This window comes from Dasypus novemcinctus, chromosome 6, assembly GCF_030445035.2.
Source record: "Dasypus novemcinctus isolate mDasNov1 chromosome 6, mDasNov1.1.hap2, whole genome shotgun sequence".
Lineage (NCBI taxonomy): Eukaryota > Metazoa > Chordata > Mammalia > Cingulata > Dasypodidae > Dasypus > Dasypus novemcinctus.
Genome location: NC_080678.1, coordinates 35,069,712 through 35,083,663, shown reverse-complemented (window position 1 = coordinate 35,083,663; position 13,952 = coordinate 35,069,712). Strand labels below are relative to the sequence as shown.

General features: G+C 44.7%; 1 protein-coding gene and 1 long non-coding RNA gene across 2 annotated transcripts in view; both read left to right on the top strand.

The window, feature by feature from the left end:
• The window catches only part of CPN1 (carboxypeptidase N subunit 1), a 30,354-nt gene extending 26,552 nt beyond the window's left edge, over positions 1-3,802 (top strand). The window contains exon 9 of the mRNA XM_004459195.4: positions 3,527-3,802. Coding sequence (XP_004459252.1) covers positions 3,527-3,685 — 159 coding nt within the window. The 3' untranslated portion in view covers positions 3,686-3,802. The remainder of the gene's footprint in view (positions 1-3,526) is intronic.
• A 1,587-nt stretch (positions 3,803-5,389) lies between these two features.
• On the top strand, positions 5,390-13,942 carry LOC139439219 (uncharacterized). Its single transcript, XR_011649001.1, has 2 exons — positions 5,390-5,491; positions 13,671-13,942. It is a non-coding gene; the product is annotated as an uncharacterized lncRNA (long non-coding RNA).
• Positions 13,943-13,952: the final 10 nt, after the last annotated feature.

The window sequence follows — 13,952 nt, the reverse complement described above, 5'->3', positions numbered from 1 at the left end:
TCAAGTTGTCTCTCTTTTCTTTTCTCTTCAAGATCCCATATTCTAAGGAAATAGTAAACAATGCAGTGCAATTGGCTCTGGTTTTCCCCCTTTTTGTGAACTAGCAGAAAAACTGGTTGTGGATTTTTGTGGAAGGGACAGGAAGCAATCCCTGCAGAGAGGCCTCTCTGTCTGTTTTTCAATTCCCAGCAGGCCTCAGCGGCTCACGCTGTTCTAAGAGCTGGAAAGCCAGGGTTGCCTCAGGGAATGTGGTCAGGACACTGGGCCACTCCCTTTCCATTCACAAGTGGGATGGATGTTCAACTTCTCCCAGCCCAGAGCAGACTGCACTTAGATCCAAAGCTTCTTCCCAGCTGCATGCCCGGCCCAGACGGGAGTTTCAAGGTGTCACTTGAAAAGGTGCATTAATGTACACGGAAATTTAGATTTTAAGAATCTGTGTGCAATCGGTATCATCTCTACTATCTATATTTCCAGACTGTCACAGCAGCAGGTTTAGTTCTGAAGGTCTGACACACTCATTGGCCTGCCTGGGCATGACCCTAGTGCTTGCACAGTCAGCAGCAGGGGCCGCCTTACAGTGCCATCAATCATAGCTCTGTCCTAAGCAAACATATTGATGAAATCATGGTTGGATGTGCCAGGTATAACTGCTTTCTAACACATATAAAATAAATTTATTTTAAGTTCATCCACACACATCCCATGTGTCACCAGCAATTGGGTACTACTTGTTGTTTTGTTTTTTAACTTTTAATTTTGAAATACTCTCAGACGTATAGGACATCTAGAAAAATAATACAATCCCCATACAGAGAACTCCAGCACACCCCCATCACCCCAGGTACCCAGATTCTCCAATTTTAACATTTTGCCACATTTGCTGTATCATTCTACAAACTATGTGTTTGTTCTTCTCTCTGTATCTATCAATCTGTCTGTAAGTCCATTTTCTGAACACTTGAGGTAGGTTGTACGCATCATCCTCCTTGAACTCTTAATACTGTCATGTCCATTTCCAAGGAACAAGGATATTCCCTTATGTATCCACCTTAAGTGGAGTTACCAAGTTCAAGAAATTTGACGTTGACAACAAGCTTACAGTCTATGTCCTGGTTGTTGTTGGTTTTTTTCTTCATATGTCACTACAATGTCCTTTTGGGCCTTTTCTCCTCCCTTGTTAGATCCTTTCCAGGATCATGTATTGCCTTTAATTGTCATGTCATTTTTCTTTAGTTGCTTGCTCACCCCTTCTTTCCCTCCTTCCCTCCTTTCTCCCTCCCTCCCTCCCTCCCTTTCTTTCCCTGCCCTTTTGCCAAGGCCATCAACTCCTGTTTCTTATATGTTTTGTAATCTCATTGAAACCTGGACATTTTGGTATTTTAATGTGTTATCTCAGGAATATAGACTCTGAGGCATCTGTCCCTTAAGCTTGTATCCAGCTAGTGTTATGACAGAGCTTTCCTTGGATGCCAGAGTTACAAAACAAAACAAAGGAAAAAGAAAAAAAGGAAACACCTTTCCCAGAATTTGCAGATTGACCTGTGTGAGTGCTCTCCTTCAGGGCTTATTTATTTATTTATTTATTTATTTTTTATTTTTAAGGCAGAGGAGTGATAGAGGTGTTTATTTTTTTTTTTGTCTTTATTTTTTTAATGTTACATTAAAAAAATATAAGGTTCCCATATACCCCCCACCCCCCTCACCCTACTCCTCCCCCCATAACAACAACCTCCTCCATCATCATGAGACATTCATTGCATTTGGTGAATACGTCTCTGAGCACCGCTGCACCTCATGGTCAATGGTCCACATAATAGTTCAGGGCTTATTTATACCAAGAGTTTAGGGACTAGCTCCAGGCCACAGCATTGGGACCTCCCCAGCCTATCAGCACAAGTGCGTGGCCCTAGGAATTCCCGTTTACACAGATACAAATGTCCCTCACAGTGCCGGGCACTGCCCTGATGACCCCCAGCCAGCCGTCACTTGTCCCGGAAGCATGACTCGGCTGCTCTCCCCCGGTGTTCTGTAGAAGAGCTCAGTGAGCCTCTTTCTACACCACAGCAGGTCCTGCACTGACAGGTCTCTCAGGCCACTGCCAGACAGATTGGGCCAAACATACAAGCTCCCAGTATGTGCACATGGGGCACTCTGCTCCCTGTGAAACCAAGGCCGGGATTGATGCACCAGGGCACAGGTTGGCTCTGCACTGAGCTGGCGAGGGGTGGGGACGGGGCCAGCCAGGGCGCCACAAGATCCTACTGGTTTTGCTTTTTTTAACCACACAAGTCTGCATAAAGTTTATTGAATAATATGAATATGTAGTAATTTAATACATCTATTTATCCAATCAATCTGCAATAAATAAAAATAAATGAACAGAAAAATCTGTGTCGGAATAGAAAATACTGTTGGTGTGTATTTAAATGGCAGTACTTTAGATTAATTGGTTATATGTAATGTCAGTGATTTTTCCTTTAGAATAGAATTTTTTTGGTAGTAACCTATTCTAGCAATAGGACTTAATACTACTGTAGATAAATAAAGGCCTACAAAACAACAACAACAACAACAACAAAACCCACACCACTTTTATTTTTTTATTTTTTTTCTGAGTTCTTTTTTTTTTATTGATTTTGTAAAAATATTACATTAAAAAAATATGAGGTCCCATTCGACCCCACCACCCCCACCGCACCCCTGCCCCCCCCCCCCAGCAACACTCACTCCCATCATCATGACATATCCATTGCATTTGGTAAGTACATCTCTGGGCATCTCTGCACCTCATGATCAATGGTCCACATCATGGCCCACACTCTCCCCCATTCCATCCAGTGGGCCCTGTGAGGATTTACAATGTCCGGTGATTGCCCCTGAAGCACCATCCAGGGCAACTCCAAGTCCCAAAGGCGCCTCCACATCTCATCTCTTCCTGCCATTCCCCATACCCATCAGCCACCATGTCCACTTTTCCCACTCCAATGCCACCTTTTCTCTGAGGTCCTTGGATTGGTTGTGTCCGTTGCACCTCTATGTCAAGAGGAGGCTCAGATTCCACATGGTTACTGGTTGCACTCCTCCTGCTTTCAGTTGTAGGCACTCTAGGCTCCATGGTGTGGTGGTTGTCCTTCTTCAACTCCATCTTAGCTGAGTGAGCACACCACTTTTAGATGGCCTTTTTCTTGATTCAGCACTCATCCTGGATGTTTTCGCTGATTCTTGCTTATTGTTCAAAGCATCTGTGTGGGGACGGAGCTCTGCTGTGCCGCATTCCGCCCCGTCTTGATCAGGATGGGTCTTCTGTAGCACTTCTTGGGGAACGTTTAAATGACAAGCTTAGACAGCGACACCACTGCTGCTCTGATTCGGAGCTGTAATAATTCTCCCAGGCTCCTGGCCTCAGAACCCAAGAGCTGTGGCAAAAGAGGGTCCAACCCTGGCTTCCCCCAATTTCAGTTCCAGGCAGTAGGAAAAGGACTGGTTTGCTCTCCTAGCTTCTTTTTTTTTCTCTCTCTTCTAGGTTGACTTCCAGCTCAAGAGGAGCATTCCTCAAACATCCCCTATAAAGAAAGTTCCCAACAAGAGATATGGAGGCAGAGCCCTCTCAAAGAAAGTGCAGCCCCGTGCAGCTAGAAAAAATGGTACAGAGATGAAGCGGCCCCAGAGAACCTCTGCCTGAAATCCACGGTGTCCAGGAATTGCTTCAGAAAGGCTTTTTAGTTCCTGCTCTCAGATCAGAGGAAGCTTTCTATTTTATTGTCTGGGACATATTTAAATATAAACATATTCAGAGCAATCCAGAATGGTCTCTGTCTGCTCCCGGTGACCCACCTCTAGGCCATGAGAACCATAATAAATACAGTCAGTAGCATACTGGGTGTTGTTCAGATTCTGGAGGTCTGGTTTAGGTCTAGAAAGCTCCATGCCAGTCCACACTGCATCCAGAGCCTGGTCCTGGCTGGGTGACCACTCTATCTCCAGAGTCTATCATAGAGCCTTCAGCATAGTAGGTGCTCAATGAAGATTTCTGACTGAATGACGGAAGTGCTGAAGTGATCCGTTGTTGATGTCCCCACAGCAGGATCAGGTGATCGTTCTGAAATCCCAGACAACCATTTCAACAATAGCCAATAGTTTCTTCGTAAGAAAAGGATTTCACAAAAGCAAATAGTTAGCCCCCTTGCTACCCATCTTTGTACATGGGCACTTTAAACTACGTGCCTCTTTCAAAATATTTTCTAGATATATAAGTATAATCCACAGGAGTCCCCGTAGAATGACTGTTTTTGGCCTGTGCCCAGCAGGATACAGCACTCCCCACCTCACTGAGCGCCTCACAAAGAACACATTTGTACTAAAAAGCATTACTGAGTGAGGTAGACGTTACTAAAGATTGTGAAGGAGCTAGTGATCTTCCATCACAGAGCTCAATGCTTGCAAATTCCTGAAGTCCCCTTGGGCATGGCGGGGGTCCTGAGTCCCCTGTCCCCATGGCTTGGTGGGGGCTCTTCACAGCATACTCCTTTTCAGAGCTCGGCCTGGCAGGGTGGGCTCCAGGGCTCCTTTCTTTGTATTTTTTCTTTCTTCCCACTTTTTGTCTCATATTCCTTTGTTCCTTTCTTCTTGTAAAGAAGCAAGTCCTTGAGAGGGCTCTTTTCAGTCAGTGAAGCTTTATGCCTGAGGTTACCATACCCACTAGATTTTTCCAGATTGTCTAAATATTCCTTATTTGTCAGTTCCCTGGTACATCGTCACTTACAGGGCTGGTATTTGCAAAATATGGTCACAGTCTTCACCTGGCATAGCCACAGACTTTTGTTCATTCACTCATTCATGCTGGGGGCATTTATTGAGTCCTTGCTCTCAATAAAGCTGAGATTGACAAGAAGAACATGATACAGTCCATGATCTCAAGGTGGCCACACTCCAGTTGAGAGGACCAAACGGTCATGACCACGCATCATGATCATTGCTAGGATGCAGTAAACACTGGGGCAGGGGTTGGGGAGTGGGAAGAGGGGTGGTAGAGGAGCCAGTGGCAGGGGTGGGGGGGTGGGGGACGTTACAGTCTTAGGAAGAAGGAAAGGCACCCTGAGCTGCTGAAGTCTAAGGTGAGAAGTAATGAGGTAGGATAAAGAGGCATTGGCCAGGTGGAAAGAAACGGGGAATAATAGTTACTCCAAGGGGACTGCAGCTGCTGGAGGCTCGGAAGAGCCATGGTTTGTTCAGGGGAACTGCAAGCAACTTGGTGTGGTTGGAGCAGAGGTCAAGGGAGCGCTGAAAGGTGAGGCCAGGCAGGCGGGAGAGACCGAATCATGAACGACCTTTGAATCCCGTTGAAGAGTTTGGACTTTGTGCGGAGAAAAGCCAGGAGGGGTGTGGCAGGATAAGATTTGGAATGGTGGCCCCGGTTGCAGCCTAAAGAGCTGACCGAGGCAGGGGCCAGACGGAGGCCGGAAGACGGTGAGGACGCTGTTGAACCCAGGTGAGATGGTGGCCTGAACCCGGGCAGTGTAATAGGGACAGGGGAACAGCAGACCACTCACGGTTTTCAAGGCCATCCCTGGTTATCCAGGGTGTTGCCTTCACCTCCCTAGGGCTTACTGCCCCTTCTAGCCTTCCAATCTTCCTGAGCAGAAGTGGGCTTTCAACCAAACCCTAACTTGCTAAAATTCACTCAAGCCGTAGGTGATTATGCAGAGAGAATATCACATGGAAAATGCAGGGTCTGACCATGGCCACGTGGAAATTTCTCCCTGCACACCCAGGACGGATGTGAAGCCAGAACTATGGGGAGGGGTGTGTGCAGGGTTGACAGGGCAAGAAGAACCTCCGACTTTGGTTCAGCATTTTCCTGGCTGGTCCCCTTCCTATTTGCAGTGTATTTTTTAGGTCCAGGATTTGTTCAGAGAGGCCATCTTCACACAGCTTGCCAACCTGGATGGGTGGGATTACCTAAGGGCGCAAAGCACCGTGGCTAAGGACACAGGTTTTGGATTCCGACAGGCCTGGGTTTTAAGCCCAGCTTTGCTCCTTGTGTGTTGCATGACCTCAAGCAGGTAACCTACCTTCTCTGAGTCATAGTTACTCATCTGGAAAAAAGGGCGGCAATCTCTCCCTTCCTTAGAGTTTGTGGGGATTCCAGGGGATCCTCTCATAAATCAGCAAGGAGGGAACGGCGGCGCTGCCGCAGACCCTCCTCAGAGGATAGCTGCTCAGCAGCCTGGCCAACCGGGAGCCGATGCGTCTGACAGCACGAGGGGAGTTTATTTTTATTTTTTTTTACTTTTGAAAGTCAGTTTATTACCTAATAATGTAACATAAATGGATAGTACTTACATTTTAATGATTTTAGAAAACAAATAGGTTTGAGGGTCAGATAGTCCCCTGCCACTTGTTAGCTTAACGGGGAATAGAGAGTGTCTCAGGTAATAATGTTAATAAAGGTATAGCATGAGAAAGTGAAGAGCTCTTTCTGATCAGAGGAACTGATGTGTTGCATGGCTGGAAACAAGAGTTAGATAAAGCAGGCCTGGATTATGCAGAAACTTAAAAGGTAGAAAAGTGTAGATTTGCTGATTGGCAGTAGAGTATTTTTTTTTTTGTCTTTTTTAAAAAATGTTACATTAAAAAATATGAGGTCCCCACATAACCCCCCACCCCCCTCGCTCCACTCCTCCCATAACAACAAAAGAGGGGAGTTTAGAAGTGAGACGCAGTTTCCCAAGAGGCTGAACTATGCCATGCCATCCTGTCTTTTCAACTTTGTATGCCCAGCATGTGGAACTGTGCCTGGCACATGTACACATAGTATACATATTTGCTAAATGAATGATCTCTAGGATTCTTTTCACATTACTTTTCTCCTCTCTTATTATCTTTTCCTCTCTTAATCGGTATTAATAGTTCTTGAACATTTTTTAAAAAGATTAATTTATTTCTCCCTCCCCCGCCCTGATGTTTTTGCTGTCTGTGTTGTCTTCTCTTTTCATTTTCTCTCCTCTGGGATTATGGGGATTTGATCCTAGAGATCCCTGATGTGGAGAGAGGTTCCCTGTCAATTACGCCACCTCAGTGTCTGGTTTCTGCTGTGCTTCACCTTAACTCTCCCCTTGTCTCTCTTTTGATGAGTCATCATCTTGCACGTGACTCACTTGCATGGTCACTGGCTCACCCCATGGGCACTTGCACAGGCACTGGCTTGCCATGCAGGCACACTTTCTTTCTTCTTTTTCACCAGGAGGCCCCAGGGATCAAACCTGGGTCCTCCCATATGGTAGGTGGAAGCTCTATCACTTGAGCCACATCTGCTTCCCTGAACATTTTTTTAAAAATTGTAAACGTGTAGGCAGAATTCTAAAAGACTCCCAGTTCCCCTTGCCCTTGTGCAATCCTCCCCTTGCATGTGGACAGAGCCTGTGAAAATGATCCGGCAGCACTCTCATGATTACCATACATTAATTGGCGAAGGGGTTTTTGCAGATGTAATCAGGTCCCTAGATCAGTTGACTTTGAGTTAATTAAAAATGAGATTATCTTGGTCAGGGAAGTCCCTCTGGAGAGGTGATATGGGCTGAGATCTAAAGGATAAGAAGAAGGAAGGCTTCAAAGAGCAAGAATAGAAGTTCCAGGCAGGAGGAATGCAAGTCCTGTGACCCTGTGGCAGGAAAGGGCCTGGCTGGTTCTAGCAGCTGTACCTCTTGGGCCCAAGGGTGGGATGTGTGTATGTGTGTGTGTGTGTGTTTAGCTTTCCCTGCTATGATTTCAACACTAGAAGCCTAAGCCAGGCTAGGTCCAAACCACACTGAGTCTAGTCATAAATGAGCCAATAAGATTCACTTTTTCCATGGCCACAGAAAACAGCCCTAAAACAAGAATCGAGGAAGTGGGACAGCATGGCTTGGGACACATCTGCCACCAGAGCTGGAGAAGTCAAAGTTCATGGGTCTGGAGCATCATCTTCACATATGTGATGTTGTGATTTATCTGGCATACACCCTGCCAGCACGCACTGTGCACCGACGAGCCATCATGCCCACCTCTTGCCTGGAATATTACTTCACTTCTGCTTTAACATTAGCTTCATTCTGGCTTTTAAACCATGAGTAAACATTCCCCCTGGGCTAATGCCTAAACCAACATTAATCCTCTCCCTCCTCCTGAGAGTCAAGTTCCACTATTTATAAAACTTTTTCTAACTCCTCCCCTCACCACTTCATGTTGCTCTCTGCCCCTCTTCCTTTCATGGATCCTTCTTTCTTCTACCTTCATTCTTTTCACTTGTTATATGCTCCCTTCCACCCTTCACCCTCATCCAAAGAAGGCCCTGCAGTAAGTATTTGGGGTGTAATGTCCCCTGAGAAGCAGGGCTCTTGGAGCCCTGGTGGGCTAGGTGAGCAGCCTCCAAGGAACAGCCCTCAGGGCCACGCTTGTTTCCACTGACTCACTGCCTGCTCCTGCACAGTCCCAGGGAGGAGGCAAATGAAATCATCGGTGGATCCATGTCCACCCCACAGGAGGATGGGGGAAAAGGCTGTTTTCCTCTTATTTATTTATTTATTTATTTTTAAGATTAAAAAATTTAAAAAAAAATTTTTCTCCCCTTCCCCCTGTTGTCTGCTCTTTGTGTCCATTCACTGTGTGTTCTTCTGTGTCCTCTTGCATTCTTGTTGTGCAGGACTGCTTTTTTGTTGCATCATCTTGCTGCATAAGATCTCCGTGTGTGTGGTGCCACTCCTGGGCAGGCTGCGCTTTTTTCACGTGGGGCGGCTCTCCTTGTGGGGTGCACTTCTTGCGCGTGGGGCTCCCCTATGCGGGGGACACCCCTGCGTGGCATGGCACTCCTTATGCCCATCAGCACTGCGCGTGGGCCAGCTTATCACATGGGTCAGGAGGCCCTGGGTATCCATCCCTGGTCCCTCCATATGATAGGCTGACGCTCCATCAGTTGAACCACAACCACTTCCTGCCTTTCTTTTAGATTGTCCCATATGAGGGCTTTGGAACGAAGAGTTTTTCCTGGGCACTAGATCAAAGTATTTGAGTGATTCTCTTTAAATCCTTCCAGGAATCTGATGAAGTATAAATAAACTAATGAATAAAATCACTACAGTTTTGTTTTTTGTATATACACAAATATAGCATTTTCTGTATACCCAAATATAATATTTTATACACACTGTCATTTATAGCAGACTTTCATTTAACAAACTGATAAAAAAGTTTTAATTGAAGAATAAATTGTCCACTAACTTTTTTTTTCTTTAAAGATTTATTTTACTTATTTATTTCTTCTCTCCTCCCTCATTGTTTGCTCTCACTGTCACCTCTCTGTGTCTGTTCATTGTGTGCTCTCTCTGTCTGCTCGGCTTCTTTTTTTTAAGGAGGTACCAGGAACTGAACCAGGGACATCCCATGTGGGAGGGAGGTGCCCAATCACTTGAGCCACTTCTGCTCCCTGCTTTTTGTGTCTCTCCTTGTGTTTCCTCATTGTGCCTCCTTGTTGCCTCATCTTGTTTTGTTAGCTTGCTGCATCAGCCCATTGAATCAGCTTGCTGTCCTTGCTTGTCTTCCTAAGGAGGCACTGGGACAAACCCAGGACCTTCCATGTGGTAGGCAGGTGCCCAAATGCTTGAGCCACATCTGTTTCTCCATTAACTTTCTATTTTGCCAATTAAGGACAATTTTAAAAAATACAATTGCTATCTACTACCACCATCAATTCACAAGTATTTTAGGACCAAAAATTAGGGGAGACCAAGTCTGAAAATGAAAAAGTCTTATAAATTAAATTATTTTTCTCACTTTGCTAGGAAACAGTAAATGCTTCATCTCAGACTGAGGTTTGTGAACCAGTGGTTTGAGATGGAACTTTTAGTGGCTCATATAACTAAAAATTTCTAGGAGGGAATTTCAGGAACAACTGGATCCAAGGTTCTGGTTATGTGGTCTGGAATTTCTCTCCATTTCTTTTTTTTTTTTTTTTTTTAAAGATTTATTTATTTATTTAATTTCCCCCCTCCCCTGGTTGTCTGTTCTTGGTGTCTGTTTGCTGCGTCTTGTTTCTTTGTCCGCTTCTGTTGTCGTCAGCGGCACGGGAAGTGTGGGCGGCGCCATTCCTGGGCAGGCTGCTCTTTCTTTTCATGCTGGGCGGCTTTTCCTCATGGGCGCACTCCTTGCACGTGGGGCTCCCCCACGCGGGGGACACCCTTGCGTGGCACGGCACTCCTTGCGCGCATCAGCGCTGCGCATGGCCAGCTCCACACGGGTCAAGGAGGCCCGGGGTTTGAACCGCGGACCTCCTATATGGTAGACGGACGCCCTAACCACTGGGCCAAAGTCCGTTTCCCTCCATTTCTTGATTTCATTGACTTTGGTGTTGACTTCATTCTCTTGCAGGCTCTCCCCAAGTGGGGACTTGAAGAGCAGCTTCAAGTTTGTATTTTGCCAGCCTAGCAACACCCTGTTGATTCTTGGTCCTGACTCTCAATAGCACAAATTGGGTTATGTGCCTGGCCATAAAACTATCCCAGTGACTCTCAGTGGTCGGTCTGGGGTAATATAACCAATCCTGGAGGTGGAGAGGAGGGACAAGAACTGATAGTACAGGAGAGTTGGTTCCCATTAAAAAAAAATCAAAACAAATAAAGGAGAATGGATGGTAGTAGACAAACACAACAAAAGAGCATTTATGTTTTATTGAATTCAAGCGTGATTTTTTTCCTGTGACTTTTAAATAATTTTATTAGGCACACCTGTGCACCAGGTGCTTTGCTAGGTAATTGGCATGCAAAGATAAATTCAGTAGTCTCTGCCTTCTTCTTCATCATCCTTGAGGAGAGTGAGAAGTGAACAATTCTACAGTACTGTGTGAAGCGACTGAAATCAGCCCTGTCAGAATCCACAGAATCACTTCCCTACTTTGTTTGGCTAATGGAGACCTGACTTAGTACAGTATGAAGTCAGATGACTCAATTTTTTTTTTTTTTTAAAGATTTATTTATTTATTTAATCCCCCCCCGGTTGTCTGTTCTCAGTGTCTATTTTGCTGCGTCTTGTTTCTTTGTCTGCCTCTGTTGTCGTCAGCGGCACGGGAAGTGTGGGCGGCGCCAATTCCTGGGCAGGCTGCTCTTTCTTTCACGCTGAGCAGCTCTCCTCACGGGCGCACTCCTTGCGCGTGGGGCTCCCCCACGCGGGGGACACCCTTGTGTGGCACGGCACTCCTTGCGCGCATCAGCACTGCGCATGGCCAGCTCCACACGGGTCAAGGAGGCCCGGGGTTTGAACTGCGGACCTCCCATATGGTAGACGGACGCCCTAACCACTGGGCCAAAGGCCGTTTCCCGAGATGACTCAATTTTATAAAACCCTGTACACTGATTTCAAACATCATTTTAGAGAGGGTGGGGGAACATGAACTTGGCTTCGGTTTCACAGAGAGACAGCAGTGTGGCCCAGCTGTAATGGATTCCAAAGCTGTGCTAGAGAATCACAGCATCACTGCAAACCAGTGCAGTCCCACCAGGCCCCACAGGAGCCAGGAGCCAGGCTTCCTTGGGAGTGTGGCCTATGCTCTTGGTGCAATTTCAGGAAGGACACTGAATGTCACAACATCACTTAGTTTCTTGGATGCACCAAGAGAAAATATTGCCAGGGGAAGGCAAGCATAGCCAATTCTGAGCAAAGTTGTGAAATTAGCTGAGAGGGGGGCCTACATTGCACAATGGAAAGAGCCCATGCTCTTTCCATTTGACAGATGGGGCTCTGAATCCTGGCTTTGCCTTCGATGGAATCTGTTATCTTGGTCAAATCAGGTATTTCTCAAAATTTGGGCACAGAACTGCAAGTAGTAGTCAAGGTGTTCCTTAAGACAGCTCAGGTGGTGCAGGAACCCATTTGTGTGATGCAGAGACCAGGCAGCAGATCACTTTGTGAAACAGTTTTTCTCTTATCTGTTTCTTTAGATCCTTCAAAATGTTTCTATTTGGTCCCAACTTTCTAACATTGGCTAATTTCATTTTTTAATAAATAGAGAGTAGGTCTTAGTTTTAGAACTCTATGAATTGCAGTCTGTTTTGGTTTTGCATTTATGGGTGTGATGCAAACTTTTCCTTAAACAAAGTGAGTAAATTTTTAAAATATTAAACAAAAAAACCCAGAAATGGATCATACTGTTTAGTCAAGAATCATTATGATGGTTTTCGGAGAGTATAAGATTATGGCAAAAATCATTACAGTGGTACAGAGGTGACTAAAGTGTGGGAAACACTAGGCAAGTTCTATAAGATAGGGTGACAATTACTACCTTGCTGGTAGTTATTGCTAAGAAATACCAGTTAAGAAAAAATAACCAGTGTTCTTTGGAGAAGGAAAATGTGAGCTTGATTATCTTGCTTCATTAGTATGGACAATAAGGAAAAGAAAATAAAGATGATTAAAATATTTTAAAAATTATTGATATTATTCAAATGAGGAACTGTTCTATTTATTGGGGTAATAAATATTTTTCCTTTTTAAAAAAGAAAAAAAAACACATTATAGGCTAAGCTTTTAATAGAAGGCTTGGGTACCAATCAGCATTTACTATAAAATTGGCTTTCAGTATTTCAGTTTCCCCTTTTTTTCCTTCATGCATTTCCTCCCAGATTCCCAAAAACCTTCTTATTTTCTTATATCTCCACTGAAATAGGAAGAGATCTGATAGTATCACTGAGATATAAGATATCTTAATTGATACATGATGAATAAGTTTTTTCCCTAAGTATTATCTCAAGCAGGCATTTGCATTTTATTTTTATTATTATTATTTTTTAAGTTTTATTATCATTGTCTTTGGCATTTGCATTTTAAGGTCAATTTGTTTGCTTGTTTGATTTTTACTTCTAATTTTGAAATAATTCTTTATTCCCCATTAAAGCAATTCCAAGCTTCTGCAAGCAGAGGTGGAGTCCCTAGGAAACACTAAATAACCCTGCAGGAAAACAGGATACAGTCTTCTTTTTTTTTCCCTCCTCTCCTAGCAATAACAAAACAGTACTTGACCTTACTCCTGCCAGGAGTTTATTCCTACTTGGAACTAAATGGTCTCTGTTGTCTTCTTCTAGGAGCTGGCCTTGTTCTGATACCTTAGATGCAAACCTTCTATGAAACCCACTGAATTGTTGGGTCACATTTTCTTTAATAATAGAAATATGTATATATTATTTTAGCTGTGCTTCTCCCACATCTAGAACCAGGCTATTCCAAGATTAACGTCTGCCTGATTAGCACCATGAGCAAGCCCAGGTTTGATTAGTTTCAGCTGCTTGCTACTCATTAGCTTGCCATTGCAAACAGCTTGTGGCTGTGACTGGTACATTCTAGGGAGAAGCCAGAGGAAGTTGGCTTTGATTGGGGCCAAGCCATGCCAAACTGTTAGTGATGCAGTCCACTGGGACAATGATGGAAACCTTAGATGTAGGATATCCTGACTGTTTGGATTTAGATTCACACGAGAACAAAGTATGTCACACCCTAAAGGTTGGTTGTTGTTTTTTTTAGGTACCTGGGGTGGGGGATTGAACCAGGGACCTCATTGTGGGAAACTGGTGCTCAACCAGTGAGCCACATCCGCTTCCCAGAGTTGGTTTTCTCATTTGTTCTGCTTGTTGTTTTTGTTTCTTCAGGAGGCACCAGGATCCAAACCCAGGACCTCCTGTGTGGGAGGAAGCACTCAACTGCTTGAGCCACATCTGCTCCCCACCCCACCGCCCTTTTTTTTTAAGGAGGCAGTGGGGATTGAATCTGGGACCTAATACATGGGAAGACAGGCCCTCGACCACTGAGCTACATCACCTAAAGATTCTAATCAATGAGATTAATCAGAACTGTTCATAAGAACTGAGCTGTTCTTTTGCTTTGATTTATTGAGGATTAAATGGGGAAAAATTGAAAAACATATTTTTAAA